Source organism: Bos javanicus, chromosome 2 (assembly GCF_032452875.1).
Source record: "Bos javanicus breed banteng chromosome 2, ARS-OSU_banteng_1.0, whole genome shotgun sequence".
Taxonomy (NCBI): Eukaryota; Metazoa; Chordata; class Mammalia; order Artiodactyla; family Bovidae; genus Bos; species Bos javanicus.
Window position 1 is genome coordinate 125,125,291 of NC_083869.1, and position 27,242 is coordinate 125,152,532.

The 27,242-nt window shown below is 45.5% G+C and overlaps 2 protein-coding genes across 7 annotated transcripts in view; both read left to right on the forward strand.

The window, feature by feature from the left end:
- The window catches only part of EYA3 (EYA transcriptional coactivator and phosphatase 3), a 189,724-nt gene continuing 162,482 nt past the window's right edge, over positions 1–27,242 (forward strand). Inside the window, exon 1 of the mRNA XM_061391230.1 lies at positions 1–66. The gene's annotated coding sequence lies outside the window, so the exon portion shown is untranslated. The remainder of the gene's footprint in view (positions 67–27,242) is intronic.
- Positions 7–27,085, forward strand: PTAFR (platelet activating factor receptor). 6 transcript variants are annotated; one of them, XM_061391307.1, is made up of 2 exons: positions 7–66; positions 23,882–27,085. In XM_061391307.1, exon 2 carries the CDS (start codon positions 23,898–23,900, stop codon positions 24,954–24,956), a length of 1,059 nt encoding a protein of 352 aa, XP_061247291.1. In that variant the 5' UTR covers positions 7–66; positions 23,882–23,897; the 3' UTR covers positions 24,957–27,085. The 6 variants fall into 6 exon arrangements, with proteins under 6 accessions (XP_061247291.1, XP_061247318.1, XP_061247307.1 ...); XM_061391334.1 differs by lacking the exon at positions 7–66 and adding an exon at positions 666–815; XM_061391323.1 differs by lacking the exon at positions 7–66 and adding an exon at positions 828–1,420.

Below are 27,242 nucleotides of genomic sequence, written 5' to 3' on the forward strand. Positions count from 1 at the left end.
ACAGCACAGAGCCTGCAGCTGCCGATATGCTCAGACCTCGCAGCAGCAGCCACTGCCCCTGGACAGGTAAGGGGGTCCCAGCCCTGGCCCGGCTTGGGGGAGGTGTGTGACAGCGTCCCCAGGAGATCAAGGTCCTGCCCCTAGACTCCGCCTGAGCAAACGTGTGCTTCTGTTTTTAAGGGACGGTTCTGGCATCTTCCCCAGACCTGAGGCTCTCATTTAGAAGGACTTCCTCGTGACTAGACATTCCCAGGGAATCCGCTACCACCTCTGGTTCTCTGAGGTCAAGGCAGCTCTGAAGTGACCTCAGAGACCTCCCTGGGGGGTGGTGGTGGTGGTGATGAGAGGGGGGCTGCCTAGATCTCAGGGGCCTGGGTGCTGTCTGCTTCAGTGGCTGTGTGGCCTTGGCCATGTCACTGCCCTGCTCCTCCGTTTCCTAGAGTGCCACACGAGGCCAGTGCTGTCTCCCCAGCAGGAAGGTCGGGAGGCAAAGGGTCAGGTACCGGGCTGGGTATCTAGGAATTGACTAGGTGCTGGGTTCTCCTGCGGGGGTGATGAGGAAGATAACAGGGTTGCTGATACAAGAGTCCTGGCCCACAACCTGTTCCCGCCATCAGGTCGCAGGTGTTAGGGACTGAGCACAGGCTGGGAGCCCCTGTCCTTTGCTGGCAGGAAGTCAGATGTGGCCATGGAGAACGGCGGCTGCTGCTCAGACTCTTACTTACTTGTGAAGAATGAGGGAACCTGCAGACTTGCTACCCAGAGCATTCAAGCAGCTCTGATTTAACGCTTGACTGAATACACAGCTGTTCCAGGTGCTTGGCATGTGTGTGTGTGTGTGTGTGTGGGCGTTAGGGAAACAAAAGAAAGATACATCGTTGCCTTTAGGTACTGACAACACAGTGAAGGAAGGAAGCCCCGAAAGAGATGAGACTGAGCCTGAAGTGGGCAATGGGGTTTTGGCATCAGCTCTTGCCTATCAGCTGGCACCTTGGGCAATTCAGGAGCATCCCTTCCTTCCTTACTGAGGTTTAAGTACTGACCTATGAGTTGGCGGGAGAGGGTGAAGTAAGAGGCTGGTGGGAAAGTGCTTTGTCAATAGTAAGCTGGTGCGCAGACATGAGCCAGTATTACTGCTGGTACCAATACTGTTATTCTTACTGTAAATGCCTCACGGAAGAGGGTTTGTTTGTTCCTCATTTTATCCTTACTCTTCACGTGGCATTTGGCAAGTCATACAGTCTTGGAACATGAACTGAATGGGGAATGAGAAAGTAGTGTATTGTACTGGAAGAGGATGGACAGTGAGCCTGAGGTCCAGCATCTGGTTCCAGCTTGGCTCCTGATTCTGTGCTCACTTGGGGCAAATCCTTTCTCTTCTCTGGGTCTCAACTTCCCCATCTGTCCAATGAAGGTTTGGGTAAGAAAGCCACAGTCTCTGCTGTGTGTAGGCTAAGTCGCTCAGTCGTGTCCGACTCTTTGTGACCCCATGGACTGTAGCCCATCAGGCTCCTCTGTCCGTGGGATTTTCCAGACAAGAATACTGGGATGAGTTGTCACTTCCTTCTTCAGGGGATCTTCCCCTTCAGGGATCTAACCCACGTCTCTTGTGTCTCCTGCACGGGCAGACGGGTTCTTTATCACTAGCGCCCCCTGGGAAACCCATAGACTGGTCTACAGTAGTAATGTCAAAATGGGCCTCCAGGAGTGAGTTTCTGCTCTGGATTGATGGGGGCTGGGGCCGGGGTGACGAGAGGCTGGGATTCTTTCTATCCTTTTATAGAAAGATTTTTATGGAATGCCCTCTTCCTCCCTATCCTAAGCCTGCGAACTCGCCCTTGTTGACAAGAAAGAGCTGCTTATTTTTTCCAGTGAAGTCCCTTCTTTCCCGTCCTGGTCTCTGCCTCCGCATGGATATAGGGAGCACCAGCTAAGCTCTGGCCTGGGGACGCCCCCTTATGGATCCAGGGAGAATGTGTCTGGTTTCAGAGTGGAGCCCATTCTCAGAAGGGTATCTGCTGGGCCCCCGGTGCAGCCATGTGTCTGATCACAGCTCTTGGGTTCCTTGGCAGCATGGTGGAGGGGAGAGAAGCCTCTGCTATCTTTGTGTGTGCATGTGTGCCTGTGGGGTGGACTGGAGAACTGGCTCTGGGTATATATTTCCATGAGTGCCTGGAGTGTGGCCAACTATGGGTGGGCCTGTCCAGCCCAACAGTTCCTAGAAGCAGGATCATCAACCAAACCAGTTGAGAGGTTGGCACTCCATTCTTCCCTCATGTCTTCAGCCAAAGAGAATCCAGAGCCAGTGTGTGTGTGTATGTCTGTAAGATGTAGGGGGAGGAGAATTTGTGGGGGGAAGACTATCATTTAGTAGCCCCTCCCCACCTGTTTATTTCTATAGAAGGGGGAACTTCAGGATCTAGGTTTGGAGTTGAGCTCAGCTGGCTGATGTGAGAACAGCGTCAAAAATCTGTGCAGCGCCCTTCACAGTTGGTAAAGTCTGTTTTGATTTTCTAAGTTCTTGACTGTTTACCAAAGCCTTTGTTACTCTCAGCAATCTTCCTTTTCATAGCAATGTTTCAGCTTGGTGGGGAGGCATGTGCAGATGAAGATCCCAAGGTTCAAAGCTAGGGAGAGACTCACTCAAGATGGTTAGGGGCTTGGCTGAGGCCAGAGCCCAGGTCCCCTGATCGTAATTCCTAATCGTGATTCATGTTTTTCTTCAGCCACCCTTGGTTGCTGCTTCTAACGGAAGAGAGGTGGCTGCTTTGGTTCATGGCTGATTTGTTTGCTCATTCATTCATGCAACAAATATTTTCTGAGGGTTGGGGAGGAGCTCCCAGTTACTGAGCTATAACCAGGTGTATCAGTTGCTTCATTCTGCACATATAGCTACCCTGTGAGGAAGGTTTTATTGTCATTACTTTTTTGCAAATGAAGGAAGAGAGGCTTTGAGGGTCAAAGATCAGCTGGGAAAGAACAAAGCCAGGTGCAAATCAGGGTCTGTGTAACTGCAGGGCCTGCGCCCTGTACCCTACGTTTTCCCTCAACCTGTACCCTACATTTTCCCTCGGGCCAGGCCCTGAAGATGTGAGAGTGGTTCCTGGTATAACAGAGGGGTGTGCCCTTGCTGCGGAAGCCCAGAGGAGGAAGCACCTCCCTGCCCTCCTTGCCCCGGCTGACTTACAGGAGGCAAGGAGTGGGGAGGGTGACTCACAGACGGATATATTTTTTTTTAATTTTATTTTATTTTTAAACTTTACATAATTGTATTAGTTTTGCCAAATATCAAAATGAATCCATCACAGGTATACATGTGTTCCCCATCCTGAACCCTCCTCCCTCCTCCCTCCCCATACCATCCCTCTGGGTCGTCCCAGTGCACTAGCCCCAGGCATCACAGACGGATATTATCTGCATATCTGGAAGCCAGAAGGAGAGACCCAGGCCAGGCTCAGGGTCCCCCAACCCCACGGGGATGTCCTAGGCCAGATGAGTCGAGACAAGCAGAGACTGAGTCTCATCAATGTAATATACATACCTGGGACCAGCTGGACCCCAAGTGAGAGAGAAAGCTGGGAAACTTTGATACCCAGGCCACCTCCCACCCCCCATCTCTGGGGCCCTAGACCCTGTCCCTACCTCTCCCCAGACAAGGAGCTCCGTTCATTCACCAATAAACGTGCCCAGTGGGGTCCTAGCCTCCTTGAACTGGAAACCAAGGGGAGCCTAGTGCAGAATTCGCCAGAAATCAGGAAACTTCCTCCTTTCCTTTGCCCCTCAACTCCCTCTGCTTCCTGGACAAGTGGTAATGAAACCACTCCATGAGGGGGTAATTTTTGGAGGATATGAGCAGAGGCACAAAGGCATGGGCAGGCCAAGGCACAAATATCAAGTGTCAGAGGAGGCCAGAATGGGTAGCAACTTATTTCTTGAGGATTTTAGAGGTTCAACTGCCTTCAATCTCAACTGACCTCAACATTGTGAGGTCAATGTTGATATCATTTCCATCTGATAGATGTGAAAACTAAGTACTCACAGAAGGGCAATGATTAAACTATGGTATTTTACTGGTTCCAGGAATCTAAGGGCTGGGAGTGGCTGAGGCTGGTGTGAGAGGGTTTAGAAGTGAGGGATGAGGGACAATGTGACTCTGTGTGTGTGTGTGTGTGTGTGTAATGCCCGAGGCCCTATACCCAGGGAGTTCCCAGCCCGGAAGGAAGGCGATATCCACAAGAAATATGGGAACCAGAGGTGGTTCCCATACTCCTTCTGGGGTAGAGAAGTATGACTAATAGCCAACATTCATTGAGCTCTTCTTATGGATCAGGCATTTCCTATTCAATCCTTACAACAACCTTATGTCATAGGGTTAGGGTTATTTTTTTATTTTTATTTTTTTTACAGATGAGTAAACAAAGGCTCATGGAGGTAAAATTAATTGTCTTGGACAAGGATTCAGTTCAGTTCAGTTGTGTCCATCTCTTTGCGACCCCATGGACTGCAGCACGCCAGGCCTCCCTGTCCATCACCAACTCCTGGAGTCCACCCAAACCCATGTCCATTAAGTCAGTGATGCCATCCAACCATCTCATCCTCTGTCATCCCCTTCTCCTGCCTTCAATCTTTCTCCGCTTCAGGGTCTTTTCCAATAAGTCAGTTATTTGCATCAGGTGGCCAAAATATTGAAGTTTCAGCTTCAGCATCAGTTCTTCCAATGAATATTCAGGACTGATTTCCTTTAGGATGGACTGGTTGGATCTCCTTGCAGTCCAAGGGACTCTCAAGAGTCTTCTCCAACACCACAGTTCAAAAACATCAAGGGTTGGCTGATAGCATTTTGCCAACTGTCCCCAGTTGCCATAAAATTATATGACTGGTTCCCAGGAGTTTTCAGGGTTTTATCTTTTTAATATATTTCTTATTATTTATTTGGCTGCCCCAGGTCTTAGTTGTGGCATGCAAACTCTTGGTTGCCACATGTGGGATTTACTTCCCTGACCAGGGATCAAACCAGTGCCTCCTGCATTGGGAGAGCAGAATCTTAGCCACTGGACCACCAGAGAGGTCTTCAGGGTTAATGATATATCTGGAAGCCTTATGTAAATGGCTTCAAGCTGGGAAGAACTTGGGATGAGCTTGATGTGAGCAGTTGCAATGACAGTGGTGCTATTTTGACATTTGATCTGATCTAATTAGCAGATGGTCTGGACTTCCTGTAAATACAGCTTTTTAGAGCTGTTGGTCATGAGTATCTGAAACTGGGCTACATTACTCACTGAGTCTTTGCATCATGCTGGGAACTATGTGCTTGGAATATTATGAGCTCCATATACAGTGGAAGGACCTGAGGCTCAGAGAATGATCAGCTTGACTATGGTCGTGAAACCAGGACGTGACCAGAGGCAGAGTTTGAATGGAGGTTTGTCTGATGCCAGAGTCTGTGATCTTAACCACTGTCCTTTCTCAAATGCTTTCTATCCTCTGTCTCACTGGATGCTCACGGAAATCTCTATAGGGTAGATCTGTTATTGTTCCCATTTTATAGATGAAGTTCAGAGAGGCGAAGTAGTTTTTACTAACTGTTGCACAGCTATTAAGTGAAAAAGCTAAGCCATATGATTCCAAGTTAAAAATATACAGTGTATTTTCAAATCGGCCATTTCTGAGGCCCATTAAAATTCTTTGTGATAAAAATATGTAAGATGGATTTACCCTCTTAACGATTTTTAAGTATTGTTAACTATATACACATGTTGTACCACAGATCTGTAGAACTTTTTTGTCTTGCATGATTGAATCTCTGTGCCCAGTGAACATCAGCTCCCTGTTTCTCTCTTCCTCCAGCCCCTGGCAACCAATATTCTTTTTGTTTCTATGAGTTTAATTACTTTCAAAACCTCATATAAGTGGAATCATTCAGTCTTTTTTGCGATTGGCTTATTTCACTTATTAATATTCTCAAGTGTCATCCATGTTGTAGCAAAAGACAGAATTTCTTTCCTTTTACAGGCTGCATAGTATTCTATTATATGCATATTAATATTTTACCAGATTTTGTTTATCCATTTGTCTGGTGATGGACATCTAGGTTGCTCCTGCCTCCTGGCTATTGTAACTAGTGTTGCTGTGAACATGGGTATACAAATATTTCTTCAAGATCTTGTTTACACTTTTTTTAAAAAAAGAAATATACCCAGGAATGAGATGTCTGGGTCATATGGTAGTTCTATTTTTAACATTCTGAAGAACCTTCATACTAATTTCCTGCATCATCTTACATTCCCACCAACAGTGAGTGCACGACTGTTCCAATTTCCCCACGTCCTCACCAACACTTGTCATTTTCTGTTTTGATGAGCGAGGCCATCCTAATGGGTGCCGTCTCGTTGGAGTTTTGATTTGCATTTCCCTGGAGATTAGTGATGTGGAGCATCTTTTCATACGCCTTTTCCCCACCTGCCCCTTGACAATTTTTTAAACAAATTTATTTTATTGAGTTATAGTTGATTTATAATATTGTGTTGGTTGCTGCTCTACCACACAGTGATTCAGTTATACATATATACATATATTCTTTTCCATACTATTTTCCATTATAGTTTATCACAGGATATTTTTTTCACTGTCCTCTGTTTCCCTCAGTATATCCCAGGATAGTGAGTATATTTCCCCATGCTATCCAGTAGGGCCTTGTTGTTTATCTATTCTCTGTATAATAATTAGCACCCGGTAATCCCAAACTCCCAATCCCTCTCTCCCCATCTTTTCATATGCTTCTGGCCCTTTATATCTTTGGAGAAATGTTTCTCCAGGTCCCTTGCCCATTTAAAATTGTTGTTGTTGTTGTCATTATTGAGTTGTAAGAGTTCTTTATATATTCTGGATGATTATTTGCCAATATTTTCTACAGTTCTGTAGGCTGTCTTTTACTCTGTTGATTGTTTCCTTTGGTATACAGAACTTTTAAAGTTTGATACAGTTCCAAATGTCTCTTTTTGCTTTTCTTGCTTTTGGTATCATACCCAAGTAATCATTGCCCATTCCAATGTCATGAAACTTTCCCTCTAGAAGTTTGATACTTTCAAGTCTTATGTTTAGGTCTTTAATCCACTTTGAGTTATTTTTGTATGTGATTGAAGATAAGAGTCCACCTTCCTGGTTTTGCATGTGAATATCCTGTTTTCCAAATATCATTTGTTGAGATTATCTTTCCCTGATTGTGTAGTCTTGGCCCCCTTGTCAAAGATCGTTTGACCGTATATGTGAGCATTCATTTCTGGGCTGTCCACTCTGTCCCATCGTCCTGTATGTCTATCTTTGTGCCGATAGCACCCTGTTTTGATTATTGGACTTTCTAATATGTTTTGAGATCAGGAAGTGCGAGGCCTCCAGCTTTGTTCTTTCTCAAGACTGTTTGAACTGTTGTGGGTACTTTGAGATTTCTTATGAATTTTAGGATTTTTTTCTGTTTCTACAAAAAATACCACTGAGATTTTAACAGGGCATTAAATCTGTAGATCGCTTTGGGTAGCATGGACCTTTAAACAATATTAAGTCTTCTGATCCATAAACATAGTGTGTCTTCCCACTTACTTGTGTCTTCTTTAATTCCTTTCAGTAATGTTTTGTAGTTTTCAGTGTATAAGCCTTTTGCCTCCGTGGTTAAGTTTATTTCTAAGCATTTGATTCTTTTTGATGCCATTGTAAGTGGGATTGTTTTCTTCCTCTTTTCTTTTTTCAATTTTTATTTATTTCTTACTTATTTATTTTTGGCTGTGCTGGATCTTTGTTGCTTCATGGGCTATTCTCGAGTTGCAGCGTGTGGGTCTCTCATTGCGGTGGCTTCTCTTATTGCGGAGCACAGGCTCTAGGGTGTGTGGGCTTCAGTCGTTGCGGCACGTGGGCTCAGCAGCTGTGGTTCCTGGGCACTAGAGCACAGGCTCAATAGTTGTGGCACACGGGCTTAGTTGCTTCGAGGCATGTGGAATCTTCATGGACCAGGGCTGGAAATCTGAGTCCCCTAGATTGGCAAGCAAATTCTTTACCACTGGAATACAAGGGAAGTCCCCTGGGATTGTTTTCTTAATTTCCTTCTCTCTTAGGCCCATTTTATCTTCTTTCTTCTTTTTTTATTAATTTTTTTATTGAAGGATAATTGCTTTACACAATTTTGCTGTTTCCTGTCAAATCTTAACATGAATCCGCCATAGGTATACACACATCCCCTCCCTTTTGAACCTCCCTCCCATCTCCCTTCCCACCCCACCCCTCTAGACTGATACAGAGTCTTAGGCCCCTTTTAAAATCTTCATTCTACGAACAGGGAGACAGAGACCCAGAGTCATGGAGTGAGTTTAGTGTTTGAACCAGAATTTGCTTCCAACTTCACCGCTGCCTGGCAGGAGTGAGATGGATACAGAGCGGACTCTCCTTTCCATGGTCCCATTCAATTCCCCACTTTGGGGAGCAGAGGGAAAAGCAGGGCCCCAGGTCAAAGGCATCTCTTCCTGGGTCCTTGCAGCCTCTGAAGCGCCTGCTCTCGGGCCATAGGACAGGTCTGTGAGTGGAGGAGTCGGCCACAGAGTGGTTTGCTTCCAGCAGGGGCCACAGCTTGGCCTGGGAGAGATAGGCTAGGCCTTGGAGTTCAAAATCTCATCGGCCATTTCCCAGTTGTGTGACTGTGGACAAGTCTGTTTCATTCTCTGACCTCACTTCGTTCCCTGGAAAAATGGGCATTTTGTAAAACTCACTTTGTGAGGCTGATTTGAGAAGGAACTATGATCATGGGTAAGAGGTGTCTGTTCATTTAATTAGTAAACGATGCTCAAGGCCCTCAGCTTAGGTGGGTGGCTCCTACACCACCCCCCGGCCACATCGTCCCCCACAGAGCATGGTGTCCTTGAATCCAGGCGAGAGTGCTTCCTCAGAGCCTGAGTTCCTCCCACACTCCCAGGCTTGCGGGGTGGTGAGGAGTTGCTGAGGCATGAAATGTGGATGAACTTAGATATGACTGATTTTTAGCTTATAAATATTTAGACGCTTGTACTCTGGACCCCAAATGGCCCCACAATATTAGGGGCCAGTCTGACTGGTAAACACAACTTTCCAACCCACAGTCCGCACTGGGGAAGTACCCAGCACACACTTCCTGTTGCCCAGATCTCAGTGGTTCCTCCCCTCTAACGGTCCAGCTGAGGACAGGAGCCTTTTCTCCAGGTCCCCTAGGGGCCAGATTGTTGGCAGACAGATGAGACTGGTACCAGTGGGAGTTGGGACTGAATAGTCTGCAGGGCAGAGGGTGGGAGATACAGATGGTAGAATTCTTCTTGTCTTCATGAAATATTTATACCCTCTTGGCCCAGCTTCAGCTAAACGTTGGGCCTGAGCTTGCTGCCTGGACTTGATCCATCAGGGTGGCCCTGCCCGCCTGTTAAGTTGAGTGGTTCAGAGTTGCCTCCTTCTCCCTCTAAATGCTCATTCCCTTCCTGAGTTGTTGAAAGCTTTGCTGGCATTAGCCCAGTGCTGTGTCTGGAGCTGGCAGGAAAGGCAATATGTTAGAGACCCTAAGGTCACTGGTGATCCATAGTCCCCTCCCCTGTCTTCAACTGACTGGAGACACTTGAAGTGATTGGAGACACTTGGAGACCAACAGTGAGAGAAAGTCACTTGAAGTGATTGGAGACACTTGGAGACCAACAGTGAGAGAAAGTCCTGACCATTTGTGGCAACTTTGTATGCTTATTTTTGGAACTTTTGTTAGGGTTATAAGATTGTGCAGATGAGGAAATCCAGGCTCCGAGAGGTAAAGTCACTTGCCCAAGGTCACACAGTAAGCAAATGCAGAGTCAGGTAACAACCAAGGTGTTTCTGACTCCAGAGGCCTTTTCCGCAATCTGCTATGTCTCCCCCAGGGAGACGGGACACCTTTTGTTTATGCCAGTTTCCTCTGAATAATCATCAGGGCATGGTCATTCATGCATTCGATCCCCTGTGTGTGACACTGAGAAAAAAGAGATAAAAAAGATCTAGTCTCTAACCTCAAGAAGTTCTCAGCCTGGTGAGGAAACAGCCACAGAAATCAATATTTACAACATGTTATGCTGACAGCTGTGCTCAGTACCATGTCAACCCAGGCAAGGCGGCAACTCGTTCTGTCTGGGGCAATCAGAAAAGGCATTCCAAAGGAAGCCCTCTTTTAGATTAGGTCTTAAAAGATGAGTAAGATTTTCCTGGGTAAAGCGATAGGCAAAAGGCATTCTCAGGAGGGGCCGTGGCATGTGTGCGGGCACCGAGGTCTGAGGAGAAATCGTTTTTAAAGAAGCAGCAAGAAGTTCAGTGTGGGGACTTCCCTGGTGGCCCAGTGGTTAAGAATCTGCCTTGCAATGCAGGGGACACCGGTTCGATCCCTGGTCGGGGAACTAAGATCCCACAAGCCATGGAGCAACTAAGCCCTCTCACTGCAACTACTGAATCTGTGCGGTGCAACTAGAGAGTCTGTGCACCACAACAGAGGATCCCCAAAGACACAGTGAAGATCCCACGCGCTGCAACTAAGACCTAATGCAGCCATATCAGGAAAAAAAAATTCAGTGTGATTAGAGTAGAGGGCAAGGGGCAGTAGAGGCTGGTGAGAGAGGAGGTGGGAAAGGAGCTTGCACCTGGTCCTGGGCAGGGCGGAGCCATGGAAGATGTTAGAACAGGCAAATATGTGGCTGGCAGTGTGTTGAGGCATAGTACTGCTCAAAATTCAGTGTGCATATGAATTCAGTGTGCAAAATTCACTGGGCAATCTTGTTAAAATAGATGCTGTAACAGCAAGTCTGCTGTAGAGTCAGCTTCTGCATGTCTAACAAAGCTCACAGGTGATGCTAATACTGCTGGTGCACGGACCACAATTTGCATCATGAGTTTGTAGAGGGCTCAGCCTGCCTTCTCTGGAGGCTGCTCTCAGGGGCCGGCAGCCACTGTGCTGTTTAGTTACTGGAGAGATAGGCCTCCACCATCCTCATGGGTCACCCTCTTTCAGCTCTCATCTCACAAGAGTTGATCTTATTGGTTGCTAGATATTTGCTTACTAGACAGATGTTTATCAAGCTCTTACTCTGGGGACTTCCCTTGTGGTCCAGTGGCTAAGACTGTGAGCTCCCAATGCAGGGGGCCCGAGTTCCATCCCTGGTCAGGGAACTAGATCCCACATGCCACAACTAAAAAATAAATAAAATAAAAGCTCCCCTCTGGCCAAGTTTGTATTGGGTGAGGGGATAGAGAGAGGGATTGGAAATGCTACTTTCTGGTCCATGTCACTCCTGTCTCTTGCCTCTGAAATAGTCTGTCTGCTTCCACACTTGTTCGTCACCATCTATTCTCTGCCCAGCAGCCAGAGAGAGTCGGATTATGCTGCTTATCTGCTTGACATAGTCCAGCAGTCCTCCAGTGCTTATAGAATAAAATCTAAACTTCTTACTGTGGCATAAGAGAGATTTGGGGTCTGTTGCCCTCTGATCTCATCCTTGTTGTTGTTAAGTTGCTAAGTTATGTCTGATAACTTTCTTTGCGACCCCATGGACTGTGGCATGCCAGGCTTCTGTGTCCTTCACTAATTCCAGGAGTTTGCTCAAACTCATGACCATTGAGTCGGTGGTACTATCCAGCCATCTCATCCTCTGTCATCCCCTTCTCCTCCTGCCTTCAATCTTTTCCAGCATCAGGGTCTTTTCCAATGAGTCGGCTCTTTGCATCAGGCAGTCAAAGTATTGGAGCTTCAGCTTCAGCATCAGTCCTTCCAGTGAATATTGATTTCAATCCTAAAGGGTTGGTTTCCTTTAGGATTGACTAGTTTGATTTCCTTGAAGTCCAAGGGACTCTCAAGAGTCTTCTCCAGCACCATAATTTGAAAGCACCAATTCTTCAGTGCTCAGCCTTCTTTATTAGTCCAACTTTCACATCTGTACATGACTACTGGAAAAACTATAGCTTTGACTATATGGACCTTTGTTGGCAAAGTGATGCTTCTGCTTTTTAATATGCTGTCTAGATTTGTTACAGCTTTCCTTCCAGGGAGCAAGCGTCTTTTAATTTCATGGCTGCAGTCACTGTCCACAGTGATTTTGGGGCCCAAGAAAATAAAATCTGTCACTGTTTCCACTTATTTCCCCTTCTATTTGCCGTGAAGTGATGGGACTGGAGGCCATGATCTTAGTTTTTTGAATGTTGAATTTTAAGCTATCTTTTTCACTCTCCTCTTTCACTTTCATCAAGAGGCTCTTTAGTTCCTCTTCGCTTTCTTCCATAAGGGTGGTGTCATCTGCATATCTGAGATTATTGATAATTCTCCTGGCAACCCTGACTCCGGATTGTGCTTCATCCAGACTGGCATTTCACACAATGTATTCTGCATATAAGTTAAATAAGCAAGGGGATAATATTCAAACTTGATGTACTCCTTTCCCAATTTTTAACCAGTCTGTTAGTCCATGTCTGATTCTGACTGTTGCTTCTTGACTTGAATACAGGTTTTTCAGGAGACAGGTAAGGTGGTCTGGTATTTCCATCTCATGAAGAATTTTCCAAAGTTTGTTGTGATCCACACAGTCAAAGGTTTTCACATAGTCAATGAAGCAAAATAGATATTTTTCTGGAATTCCCTTATTTTTCTATGATCCAGCAAATGTTGGCAGTTTGATCTCTAGTTCCTTTGCCTTTTCTAAACCCAGTTTGTACATCTGGAAGTTCTTGGTTTATGTACTGTTGAAGCCTAACTTGAAGGATTTTGAACATTACCCTGCTAGCATGTGAAACGAGTACAATTTTAATGGTAGTCTGAACATTCTTTGGCATTGCCCTTCTTTGGGATTGTAATGAAAACTGACCTTTTCCAGTCCTGTGGCCACTGCTGAGTTTTCCAAATTTGCTGGCATATTGAATACAGCACTTTCACAGCATCATCTTTTAGGATTTGAAATAGCTCAACTGGAATTCCATCACCTCCACTAGCTTTGTAGTAATGCTTCCTAAGGCCCACTTGACTTCACACTCCAGAATGTCTGGTTTTAGGTGAATGACCACACCAACATGGTTATCCAGGTTATTAAGACCTTTTTTGTACAGTTCTTCTGTGTTTTCTTGCCACTTCTTCTTAATCTCTACTGCTTCTGTTAGGTCTTTACTGTTTCTGTCCTTTATTGTGCCCATCCTTGCATGAAATGTTCCCTTGATATTTCCAATTGTCTTGAAGAGATTTCTAGTCTTTCCCATTCTATCCTACTCTTCTCATTTCTCTGGAGACACTGACCTTTCAGTTCTTTGAAACTGACACCTTTACTTTCGGCTTAGAGTACGATGAATTTATTCCCACTGCAGGCCCTTTGCACATGATACCCTATGCCTGGAGTACATTTCTTCATCTACATTTTCTCCTGACTTGTTTCTTCTCACTTTTTAGATTTTAGCCATGAGAAGATACAGGTTTTGTAGGACTCTAAAGTTTATACAATTTGGGGGGCCTTCTTTAAATTAAAGATATGAAATTATAAATATACAATTAAGAGCAAGGCCTTAATATACAATTAAGAACAACTTCAAGGCCTAGGAAGGGATCTTGAAGTTTATGCTTCATTGGCTTCACAGTAGATCTGCCTTTGGTTTCATTTATATGTCACTTCCTCTGAGAAGCCTTCCCTGGTTACTCTATTTTAAGCAGCCCCCATCCATAATCATCACGTCACACTTTTTATTTCTTTTGTTGAATACATCACAAGTTGAAATTACCTTGTTCTTTTATCTCTCTCCTTATTTTTGTTTGTTTTCCACATCTAGAGTATAGCTCCTTAAGAGCAAGAATCTTGCCTGTTTTATTCCCACAATGTCCCCAGCACAGTTCTGGGCACCCATTTGGGTGTCAGGTGAATGAATGGACACAGTCTTGGTCCTCTGGGAGCTATGGCCCAGTGCTGGAAGGACACACACAGGCAATTTCAGTGAGTTTTGGGAGCCCAGGGGATGGGCATTAACCAGGCCTGGGGAGAGAGGAAAGGGTATGAAAGGGTCAGGGAGGTTTAGGAAAAACTCCCTGGAGGAACGGAAGCCTTAAAGGATGACCAGCAGTCAACCAGGCAGAGAGAGGGAGGGAAGCAGGAATGAAAGTGTGGATGGATGAGTCCCAGACCCCGAGGAGACTTGGCTGGTTACATTTTGGGTGATTTCAAGGGTTCTGTTGATGCGAAGGGACTTCTGCGCACCATATTCGGAACGAGGGCCAAGGGAGTGGGAGTCACCTGGGGACCTGGAACTAGAAGGAAAGTAGCCGAAGCAGCAAGAGTGGGTGGTGGGAACTGGAGGCTCCAGAGACAAGGCTCCAAGCAAAGGCAGGGTGTCCGCCTGAGACTTCCACACTGACTCTGGCCCTGTGTCTGGAAGAACGAGGCCTACTTCTGCTCGGCCTCCTGTGGGGCCGTGTGGACTGGGGAGGATCTGGGGTCAGACAGACCCAAGTACACATTGTCACAGGTTGGGTTCCTGGGAAGATGCTTCTCACGTGAGATTAGCCCACAGATGTGTTTTTCCTGGAACATTTTTAAGCAAAACCGAGATATTGTATAATCCTACCTGTAAATTCTTTTTGTTGTTCAGTTGCTAAATTGTGTCAGACTCTTTGTGACCGCACGGACTGCAGCACGCCAGGTTTCCCTGTCCTTCCCTGTCTCCTGGAGTTTGTTCAAACTCATATCCATTGAGTCAGTGATGCCAGCCAACCATCTCATCTTCTGTCACCCCCTACTCCTCCTGTCCTCAATCTTCCCCAGCATCAGTGTCTTTTCCAATGAGTTGGCTCTTCGCATAACTACTTTAGTTTGTGTGTATAATAGATCAGGAATTAAAATCTAAAACTAGAGACATCCCTGGTGGTCCAGGAATTAGGACTATGAACTTCCACTGTAGTGGGTGTGGGTTCAGTCCATGGTGACCTAAGATCCCAAATGCTGGGCAGTATAGTAAAAAAAAAAAAAAAAATCTAAAAATATATAACCAATATATCAAAATTACAACCTCACAAAATTAACATCAATTTTTTTTCTTTTTCTGGCTGTGCTGTGCAGTTTGAGGGAGCTTAGTTCCCTGACCAGTGTGGAATCCTAACCACTGGACTGTTAGGGAATTCCCAGCATCAGTTTCTTAATTCCATCTAATACTTTGTATTGGAGTTCTCCTAGTTGTCTAGCAAATATTTTTTCATAGTTTGTTTAAAACAGGATACACACAAGGCCCACACACAGCATTTATTTGCTCAGCTCAGATTCTTGAACGAGAATTTGATGTTCCACTTCCTTGCCTCTCATTCACGCCTCCGCTCGCACTTAGGAAACTGCTCTCCCTCTGATCACGTGGGATAGACTTCTGAGTGGCCCGTGCAGTGTTTGCTTTTTTGTCTGCACTGTGCTGGGTCTTGCTGTGGCTTTTCACACCATTGGCCACTTTCCAACACTCTTGAAACTGTCTTCACACGAGGACTCCAGTGTGGTCCCCCCCTGGTCCTTCTACCTCTTGACCACCCTGTCGCTACCTCCTTCCTAGGTTTTCCCTCCTCCTCTGACTTCTCTTTTGACGTTGGGCTCTTTAGGATCCTCCTGGGTGTTTCTTAGGTACTATCCCTGTTACACGTCCCCCATGGAATTCCTCCTCCCTACCCACACACTCTTCCTCTTCAGTGTCATCTCTGTGAAGACAGACTCTACCCAGCTCTAGTCATCTGGGTCAGAAACCTGGCCATTCGTGTCTCCTCCCTTTCTCTCAACCACTGTCCCTTGCATCACTAAGTTCTGTCCATTCTACCTCCAAATCATTCTCACAGCCATCCATTTCCCTATGATCTGCCATGGTCCAAGCCTCCTCCAGCTCTCTGGACAATTGCAATGATCTTTTTCACCATCTCTCTGCCTCTGGCCTGAAGCCCCTCCAGTTTGTTCTGTACACAATAGTCAAGTGGATGTGAGAGTTGGACCATGAAGAATACTGAGCACCAAAGAACTGATGCTTTCAAACTGTGGTGCTGGAGAAGACTCTTGAGAGGCTCTTGGACTGCCAGATCAAATAAGTCAATCCTAAGGGAAATCAAACTCAAATATTCATTAGAAGAACTGATGCTGAAGCCAAAGCTCCAGTACTTTGACCATCTGATATGAAGAGCTGACTCATTGGAAAAGACCCCGATTCTAGGAAAGATTGAGGGCAGGAGGAGAAGGGGGCAACAGAGGATGAGATGGTTGGATAACATCACTGACTCAATGGATGTGAATTTGAGCAAACTGCAGGAGTTAGTGAAGGCAGGGGAGCCTGGTGTGCTGCAGTCCGTGGGGTTGCAAAGAATCAGACAAGACTTAATGACTGAACAACACAATGCTCAAAGTCATCTTCCATAAACACAAAATGCTACATATGTCAATGACTCCCTGTTTTCTGCAGAATCAAGTACAAACTCCTTTAGCCTAAAATTCAAGACCCTACTTCAGTAGACTGATGATGCTTACTTTGTAGGTCCTGTCTATCCTCACCACCACCCCATCCCCTTAGTGAAAAGTGAAAGTGCAAGTCCCTCAGTCGTGTCTGACTCTTTGCAACCCCCTAGGCTATACAGCCCATGGAATTCTCCAGGCCAGAATACTGGAGTGGGTAGCCTTTCCCTTCTCCAGTTTTAGCCAAACCAATCTTCTCAAGTTCCCCGAGAAGAAGGCACATTCTCTGCTTTCTTCCAGGTCTCTTCCTCTCTCCCAGCTGCATCAGGCTAACTCCTTCTCTTCCTTCAGCCTAAGCAGGAGTTGTTCTGGACCCTTCAGTCTGGGCCATGGGCACCACTCAGAATGACCCTGACATCTAGAACCTCCACCATAACACTTGTTCAGTCGCTAAGTTGTGTCCTGCTCCTTGTGACCCCATGGACTGCAGAGCACCAGGCTTCCCCGTCCTTCAGTTATCACTTATCTGTTTCTGCATTTCTCTCTTGAAAATGTCCTGTTAGTCCCTGAAGGACAGAGACAAGGTCTGTTTTCAGAGGCGTCAGAACTGCCCAGCTGTGAGCTTGTCCAGTGAAGGTGTGAGTGAGTGACCGAATGGGTGAGCTGCGCTGTGAGGTGGTATTCCCCATTCACATGGTGAGAGTATTTTTTGAATAATCGATTAATGCCCCCAAAACCCCATCCCACCCCTAAATCCATGACGAACAAAATACCAAAGTTTTCAATGAAGTCTGCATAATAGTGCCAGGCAGGGCCATATTAGAGTCTGAGGGAAAAGGAAGAGTCAGTAATACTGATTGGGATTCTTTAAAATTGCGTTAAAATGTTATTTATCTGGATTACTGAGGTTTTTGGTGCTCCCTTAAATTTTGTACCCAGGTGAACACCTCACAAACTTTACTGTAATTCTGATCTGGGAGGGAAGACTTCCTCAACAGGCCTGGACAGGCGTGGTACAGGGGTCAGGGCCCAGGAGAGTGTCCTGGGTGGAGTCCTTTGTCTGGAGAAAGATCACTTTGGAGTTTTCCCTACCCTGCTGGACTGGAGCCTAAACCCAAGAAGAGGAAGGGACTTGGTTGGGGAGAGGGGTTGGGGGTGGGGGTGGTTAGGGATGCAGCTTCCTTAAAGACCCACAGTGAGCACCACACACTGCCCAGTCCATCTGTGGGCTGCCTCCCCGCCTCTCAGACCCCAGGAACAGGGTCCCCTAAGGCATGAGGGTTTTGTCCAGCAGGAAAAAGAATCAAGGGGAGTCCCAGATGAAGGGGCATCTCAGGCTCACCAGAAATGAAGGGAAGGAGGCGGAGCTGACATGATGGAGCATCGATTTTCAAATTTTCTAGTTTCGAGATCTCTTTATATTCTTCAAAATTATTGAGGGCTCCAGGGAACTTTTGTTTACATGGGTTATATCTCCCAATGTTTACTCTATTCAAAAGCAAAAATGACATTCTAAAACGTTTTGTTTTTAAATATGAAACCAATAATAAACTCAGTTCATGTTAACATAAATCATGGTTTGAGTAGAAAGTAACTAAAGTTTTCAAAACGTAAACAATTTAGGGAAAAGAGTAGCATTAATTCACATTTTTCTTTTCCAATCTCTTTAATATTGGGTTCAACGGAAGACAGCTGGGTTCTCACGGCCACTTCCTCATTCAATCTATTGTGATAACACTGGGTTGAAGCATACGAAGAAAATCGGCCTTCCCACAGCTATTAATTTGTAAAGGGAGAAATATTTTTATGGATTTTTTCAGACTAATTGATGATATTCTGTCTTAAAACATTACTTATTTATCTATTAACTTTTTAACCGCACTGGATCTTTGTTGCTGTGGGCGGGCTTTCTCTAGATGCAATGCGTGAGCTTCTCCTTGAGGTGGCTTCTCTCTAGTTGCAGAGCATCGGCTCTAGGCACTGCTCTGCAGTTGTGGCACACGGGTTTAGCTGCTCCGCAGATCTTCCCAAACCAGGAGCCAAACCTGTGTCTCCGGCATCGGCAGGTTAACCAGTGGACCACCAGGGAAGTCCCTTGTCATCTGTTAGCAATGCGATGTATTGGTCTATCTTGCCCTTTGAATCTTTTACCTCTGTGTAACTTGGAAACATCATGTTTTCCACTTTTGGAAAACGTTGGTTCACTGAGATATATAGGTCTTCCAAGTATTGACCTTTCATTATGAGGTGTTTGAAGGACAGGGAAGCCTGGAGCATTGCGGTCCATGGGGTTGCCAAGAGTCAGACACATCTCAGCGATGAAACAAGAACAACAATTATAAGGTATAAAAATTGCATTTATTAACGTAACTACAAAGCTCATCAGAACATTCTTTAGCTGCTGGAAAGCTGTCAACCTCATGCTGGCAGAAACAATTTTTCAAAACTTCTAGTTTTCTCTTGTTAAGTTCAAGTTTTATCATTGGCAACAAGAATGGGTCATTTGTTTTCCTTGATGAGACAGGTTCACTTTATTTATATTTGAGAAAAAGTCTGCCAGATACTCAAGTCTCTGAAAACACTGTAGTTCGCCAGTCATTTTTTCAAGTGATAACAGTAATATGAAAAATGGCTCAGCTCACAACTCAAACAATGGCACAATGGTCTTTTTCTGAAGACAACCACTGTATTCCAGTTTGCAGCAGTGATGTTTCCTATGTATTTCCCATTCTGATACACAGATTATTAAAAAGATGTGTAGGGACTTCCCTGGTGGTCCTGTGGCTAAGACTCAGTGCTCCCAGCACTGGGGTCCAGATTCAATTCTTGGTTGGGAAACTGGATCCCACACGCTGCAACTGAAAATTCCACATGCCTCAAGTAAGATTCCAAATGATGGAACTAAAGATCAAAGATCTGGCATGCCACAACTAAGATTCAGGGTAGCCAAAAAAGAAAAATATTAAAAAATAAAAATTTTAAGAAATGAAAAAATTAAAATAAAAGAAGTGTACTTAAGATTTAATAAAATAATTTCCTTTCTTTATCGAGGACATTTAAAAGTGAAATTGGCTTCTCTTTTTTTTTTAACATGAAATGCATGGCGGTGAAGAATATGGCACCTGTGACAATTTGGTATCTCTGCCTTGATTGGTGCTAAGGAATCAGCAGTTTTATTCACCCTTTTGTAACATTAGCACAAATGTCAACACAGTGAAAAGGACAAATAATGTCTTGGTATTATTATGATGATTGTTTTGACCTCATGGATCCCCTGAAAGCTCTCTCTCGTCCCTCATTCACATGGACCACTCTTTGTGAGTTATTATCCTGTACCTTTGAAATAAAATGGCAGGATAGGTCACCTTTAGGAGTGGGAAAGTTCCCAGCTGAGTAGAAGCTAGCAATTTGCCGCTGAGGAAGCAATTTATGTATGTGTGAAACTCATTCACTTCACTGCATACTTGAAACTAACACAGCATTGTGAATCAACAGTACTCTGGTAGAAATTTAAAGAATTATGTAATTAAAATCAACTATGTAATTTACTCATTGGAAAAGACTCTGATGCTGGGAGGGATTGGGGGCAGGAGGAGAAGGGGACGACAGAGGATGAGATGGCTGGATAGCATCACTGACTCGATGGACGTGAGTCTCGGTGAACTCCGGGAGTTGGTGATGGACAGGGAGGCCTGGCATGCTGCGATTCATGGGGTCGCAAAGAGTCGGACACGACTGAGCGACTGAACTGAACTGATGTAATTTACAATTTTACTGGAGGGTGAGTTTTTTGTTTTTAAAGGAATCACAATGATGTATTTGAATAATGGAACCTACATTTATTCAGCTAACATAGACAAACCACCACCATACTAAATGGAGCGAAGAACAAAAAGTTTATCAATCAACAAAATTCCAGTTACAACCTTTGATTTCTTTAAATTCACCTGGAAGTATCCCTAGACGTCTTCAAGTGTTTCCAATGCTCTGGGGCTCCTTAAAGGGTGGGTGTAATTAACAAGGCTAACCCATTCCTTTAAACTTTTTTTTTGGTTTTAAATTTAGTTATTTTTTATTTTTGGCTGTGCTGGATGTTCCTGTCTGAGCGGATTTTTCTCTAGTTGCAGAGAGCAGAGGATACTCTCTAGTTGAGGTGTGTCGGCTTCTCATTGCTCTGGCTTCTTTTGTTGCACAGCACAGGCTCTAGATCACAGGCTCAATAACTGTGGTGCATGGGCTTAGTTTCTCCATGGCAAATAGGATCTACCCACACCAGGGATCTCCTGCATTGGCGGGTGGATTCTTTACCACTGAGCCATCAGGGAAGCCCCCTCTTCTTTTTATTTATTGGTTCATGGTGCTGGGAATAGAGTAGAATAGACAAAGTGCTTGATCTTGTTTTGCTCACAGTTAAGTGGGAGAGGGTGAAGCAATCATACAAACAAGAATATGATGACAATCGAGCTACGATTTAAGAAGTCCAGGGAGTTTTGAGATGGGACCTGACCTGACCTGGAGCTGACTGAGAAACTCCGTGAAGGAGTGAAATGAAGCGAAGGTCTGAAGCAAGAGTTGGAGCTGGCCAGGTGGAAGTATATGTGGACCCGGAAGAGCGCTCCAGGCAGGGGCATGGGTGTGCATGCAGCCGGCTCAGGCAGGAGAGTCCTGGGTGGGCTTGAAGACCCACCTGGGAAGTCCATTTTGGCTGGAGCCCCGTGAGAAGGTGGCACAAGATGAAGGTGGAACTGCAGCCAGACGTCAGGTCAAGGGTCATCAAATGGCTGTTTTTTCCGTTCCTGAAATTCTTTCTTGCCCTAGTCCTAGACCCACACAGATCCCTCTACCTGGAGCACTCTTCCTCGGCTCCTCTTTCAGGCCTCAACAGAAGTGTCACTTTCTTTCAAAGTAGATCTCTTTTTTTCTTCATATCAACACCCCATTTTCTTTGTATAGCAACTGAGTTTGTTTACATTGCCTTTGTCTGTCTCCCCTAGGAGACTGTAAGTTCCCTGAGGGCATGGTCCTGTCTGTCCTGTTCATTCTGCCTCTCCTGTGTTTAGCAGTGAGCCTGACATGCAGTTGGAGCGCAGAAATATTTGTTGGATAAATGTATGAATGAACCAGATTTGAGATTCTGGCTCCATTCCATAATGCTGTGTGACCTTGGACAAGTCACATGACCACACTATACTCTGTAAAATGGGGATTTTACTTCCTAACTCAAAGGGAATTTGTGAGACTCAAAGAAGTACTGACTGTGGAAGCACTGAGCAGAATGCCTAGCTTCAAAAGAGGTACTCCTAAGTGTTTTGGGTTTTTTTGGGGGGGGTGGGCAGCATGCAGGATCCTACTTCCCTGACCAGGGATTGAACCTGTGCCCCCTGCATTTGGGAGCATGGAGTCCCAACCACTGGATTGCCAGGGAAGTCCGCTCCTAAGTATTGTCTTCCTTGCTTCTCGCTGTCAGTTCCCTACTTTTTTCTCTGGGCTGTGATATATGTATGATGAACTTCAGGCCTTGCTTAATCCCAACTGAGTCTCTTGCCATCCCATCCCCTCAGCTGCAACACAAACATCAGAGGTGCTTCTAGGCTTATGCGATGGCACCATAGTAAGAGGAACAAGAGTAGAGGGGAGGAAACACTGGTTTTGATGGAGAGTGGATGGGAGTGATGAACTGTTGAAAATGGACCAGACTTTGATTAGTGTGATTATGGCTAGCTTTAATCTTCTTTAATATACAGTTGAATCTTGAACAACTCAGGAGCTAAGGGAGGCAACCCTCCACACAATTGAAAATCTGCTTATAATTTTAGTCGGCCCTCCCTCTATGGGGTTCCATATTTGTGGATTCAACCAACCATGGATTGTGTGGTATTGTAGTATGTATTTAATTTTTTAAAAATCCATGTATAAGTGGACCCACACAGTTCAAACCTGTGTTGTCCAAGGATCAACCATACTTTAAAAAAACTTTTTGTTTTTAAATTTTAGGCCTTTAAAAAGGTTGCAAAATAGTATAAAGAGCTCATGTATGGACTTCACGCAACATTCTCAATTCATAAACTACAGTACAGTGATCAAAACCAGGACATGAACATGGATACCGAGTTATCTAAATTATAGACCTTATTTGAACTTCACCACTTCTTCCCTCAGATACCAACCCAGCATCCCATGTCTCACTTAGTTGTCCTATGTCTCCTTAGTATCCTCTGACCTATGACAACTCCTCAGTCTTTCCTTTCTTTCATGACCTTATTTTTTATGTGGCTGCACTGGGTCTCAGTTGTGGCACGTGGGATCTAGTTCCCTGACCAAGGTTGAAACCCAGGCCCGCTACGATGGAAGTGCGGCGTCTTAACCACTGAACCACCAGGGAAGTCCCAGCCTTGACACTTTTGATCATTTATTTTGTGGAATGTCACACAATTTAAGTTCGTCTGATGTTTTCTCATGACTAAATTGAGATTCTGCGTTTTGACAAAAATACCACTGAAGCGATGAGTGCTTTTCAGTACATCATACCAGGCGTACCTGATGTTGCTGCGTTTTGCTAACGATGATGCTACTCTTGATTGCTTTGTTAAAGCAGTGTCTTTTGGGTTTCTCCACTATGCTTTTATTTTAAAATTATATTAAAAAATTTTTAATTACTAAAGCAAAACATGCTCCTAAAAAGTTCAAACAAACAAAAAGTATAAAGTAAATATCCTTCCCACAACCTCTACCTCACCTTCCTAGAAGTTACTTACTTGTCAACACACTTTGAGGTATATCATTCTAGACCATTTTCTATATAATATCCACATATATAATGAGTTCATACCAATTTTTTAAATTTTGTTTTACTTAATAACATTATCCAGGGACAACTTTCCATGTCAGTACAATCAGATCTAACTTGTTCTTTCTAATAAATAGCTGCTATTTCGTTCTCTGGGTGACCCTAATTTACACTTCTGTATTTTCCAGATTTTGTATGAGCACATAAATTATTTTTTTAACATAGAACAGTTTATCATCAAAATTTCTATCTCAAATGTCATCAGTACAAAAATATTCAAATTTTGTCACAAAATTAAAATCATTATAATTTAAGTTAATATTTTAAATTTTATATATTTCATCACCAGGAATAGATTACCTAAAACTTTAAGTCAAAATGAGGTCAAGGATAAAAAGACATGTTTTAAAATGAAACAAGAGAAAAGAAATTCCACTGCCACTGATTTTATTGAATCTCAGAGGCCATTCATTTTAAAAACACACCATTATTTTATGTAGGAAGAAAAAACATTGTCAATTAATTGGAAAATGCCATCAATTTTAGAGTTTTTAAAGTGTGCAAAACAGGAGTCTTGAACAGAGTAAATAAGAAAGTACCATGTTGGCCCTTCATTGACCAGAATCCCTATGTGGTCTTTCAGGAACAGACAGGATCCTATGACCAGCCTCTACTTCCAGCACATAGAGATGGAGCCAAATAATTCCTTTCGTGTGGACTCGGAGTTCCGATACACCCTCTTCCCAATTTTTTACAGCATCGTCTTTGTGCTGGGGGTCATTGCCAACAGCTACGTGCTGTGGGTCTTTGCCCGCTTGTACCCTTCCAAGAAATTCAACGAGATAAAGATCTTCATGGTGAACCTCACCATGGCTGACCTGCTCTTCTTGGTCACCCTGCCCCTGTGGATCGTCTACTACTACAACCAGGGTGACTGGATTCTTCCCAAATTCCTGTGCAACCTGGCTGGCTGCTTCTTCTTCATTAACACCTACTGCTCAGTGGCCTTCCTGGCTGTCATCACTTACAACCGCTTCCAGGCAGTGACAAGGCCCATCAAGACTGCTCAGGCTACCACCCGAAAGCGTGGCATCCTTCTGTCCCTGATTATCTGGGTGTCCATTGTGGGCGCAGCATCCTACTTCTTCGTCCTGGACTCGACCAACAGGGAGCCCAACAAGACTGGCTCGGCCAACATCACACGCTGCTTTGAACATTACGAGAAGGGCAGCATCCCGGTCCTCACCATCCACATCTTCCTGGTGTTCAGCTTCTTCCTCGTCTTCCTCATCATCCTCTTTTGCAACTTGGTCATCATCCGCACGCTGCTCACGCAGCAGGTGCAAATACAGCGCAACGCCGAGGTCAAGCGCCGGGCGCTCTGGATGGTCTGCACCGTCCTGGCTGTGTTCATCATCTGTTTCGTGCCCCACCACCTCGTGCAGCTGCCCTGGACCCTGGCCGAGCTGGGCTTCCAGGACACCGACTTCCACCAGGCGATTAACGATGCACATCAGGTCACTCTCTGCCTCCTTAGTACCAACTGCGTCTTAGACCCCATTATCTACTGTTTCCTCACCAAGAAGTTCCGCAAGCACCTCACCGAGAAGTTGTACAGTATGAGAGAGAGCCGGAAGTGCTCCCGGGCCACCTCGGAGACGGGCACGGAAGTGGTCATGCAGCTCAAAGATGTCCCTGTCAAATCCCTCAAATATTAGTCTAACTGTTGGAGCCAGGCCCAGAGGCTTCTTCTCCATGGACATCATCGACTGACCTGAGGGGTGGGGGAGGGAAGGGGTGTCTGCCATGGTCCTGGCACCTCCTCCCTGGGCACTGGTGGATGGTTAGGTATGGAGGCTACCTCACCAAGGTGGGGGTGCTGGCAGAACCAGACCGCTGGGAAATTCAGAACTTGAATGAGCCCCTTCAGCCACCTTTGGACACATGCCATATAACCTTGGCTGGCAGAGTCATCCCAGTGTGATAGCTCTAGAAGGGATGTCAGGACCAGGGGGGCAGTCCTTGGGAGCAGACCCTGAGTCACCCCGTTCACGCCAGCAAGGTGGCAGTCCCAAATGAGTCAGGCCCACAGTTTTGGCCCACCACTCCTGTTATCACTGAAAAGACAGAGAAGGGCTTTGGGGAAAGGGATGCGCCCCTGGCTATGGCACTGTCTTTGGGATCGACTTCTGAGCTGGGAAGATCCCACCCAGTCTCCACTCACAGGCACAGGCACTCACAATTCTTTGCGACACTTCCTAGGCGAGGGCCCCAGGTGAAAGGGGAGCCACTTCCACCCGGCTTGGTGGAACATTTTCCTAATTCATGTATAAACCTCTACTGAGTGGTGACCAGCAAAGATAGAACATGCATGGACCAAAAACTAGGACAGGGAGCCTTTCTCCTGAATCAGATGCGTCTCTTCCACCGGCCTGGGGTAGCTCTGGGGCAGCGGGAGAAACTCAACTGCCACTTCCACTGTCTGTCTTAACAAGGAACTCTGAGAAAGTAACTCCTGTGAGGCAGCCACCCACTGTGGACGGGCAAGGCCCGTCAAAGCCAAATTGGGGCCCTCCAGGCCACTGTGATGCCTGGAGGCTTCCATGGGAAACAACACTCAGGCTAAGAAGTGCCTGCGGGTAGGTGAGGCCTCCAGGGTGGAAGGAGCCTGTCATCTCCCCTCCCTGCCTCACTTTCTGGGAGGCCCCTCTGATTTAGCTCCTAGGAGGTGAGGGGAGCAACTATAATCCCTAGGGAAGGCAGGCACTTTGAACTCTGAGTGCAGAAGAGAGGGGGAAACTTCTCTTGAGGAGCTTTGGATGTCGGATCCTCCTCTCGCACCCTGAGCACCTGCAGTGTGAACCCAGCAGCCTCAGACTCAGGGGCTTGGAGGAGCCTGCCCCGATTTCCAGAAACCATCCTCCCTTCCAGCCAGTGTCCCTGCAAGGCTGGGATCCTGGTTTCCGGCACACTGGGATGATTTTCATAAATGCCTCTCAAAGGGCTAGTGACCTGCTTAGTCCAGTCGCCATGGGCTGGACTTAGCAGAGGTGACCATGTGAACAGTGGAGTGGATTTGAACTTTGGTGTCACACAGACCCGGTTTCAAGCTGTGGCTGTGTCACTTCCTGCCAAAGGACTGCGAGCTGGATTTCCTACCTCAGAGTTGTTAGGAGGAGCAGATACCTCTTGGTCAGGGTGACTGCTCCTCCCAGAGTCTCTCTGTTTTTGACTTTGTTCCCCCTAAATCTTCCAGTAGGGGATGAGAAGTGAGTGTCTGGCTCTTGTGGGGCCAGACAGGTTCTCGCTCGGGAATAAGCAGCAAAATTCAGGGATGCTCTTTCAGGTTCTGCAGGCCACTCACTTGAATGCACATAAACTCTGGAACTGTGAGTGTGTGTGTGTGTCTACGTGTGTGAGGTGTGTGTGCCGCCAGCACAGCAGGCGGGGGAAGGTATCTGCATGAATGTAGTAGAGATAATAGCTTTGCTCAGAGAGAAGAGATGTGCAGAGTCAAGCAGAGACCAGAGGGGACCCCAGGGACCTGCTGGCTCCCCCGCTCTACGTCCAGCCCTCTTGCCCAGCCCTTCTCAACGCTCCAATCTGCGCCACTTCCTTTGGGTCCTTGTGAGATTCCCTTGTTAGGATACACCCTCCTATTTTGCTCAAGTTCATTTGAATGAGTGATAATATTGATTACTTTGCAACCAAAAGAGCGCTGAAGGAGATAAATACTTGTATGCTAAAGCAGTGTTTCTTGAATTTCATCTGTTTGTGTACCCATATCATGAATTTTGCAAGATCCATGTACCATCTGTATGTTTTGCTTAATAAATATTTTTCTCTAGATTGAGTCACTTTTTAAAACTTGCGCCTATTTAAAGACCTAAACTGTAAATGAAGGTGAATGCCACCTGGCACACATAGAGGGAAACATAAACATAAAATGTCAGTATTAAAGTCAAAATGTTCTTGGCGTCCTATCTACAGTCACCTCATGCGCC

Excerpts from the sequence above, each read along its gene's own strand:
- PTAFR (XM_061391298.1), top strand. The coding sequence starts at position 18,694 with ATGAGGTGTTTGAAGGACAGGGAAGCCTGGAGCATTGCGGTCCATGGG. Across the intron at positions 18,795-23,881 it reads ACAAGAACAACAATTATAAG|GAACAGACAGGATCCTATGA; the intron begins GTATAAAAATTG and ends GTGGTCTTTCAG.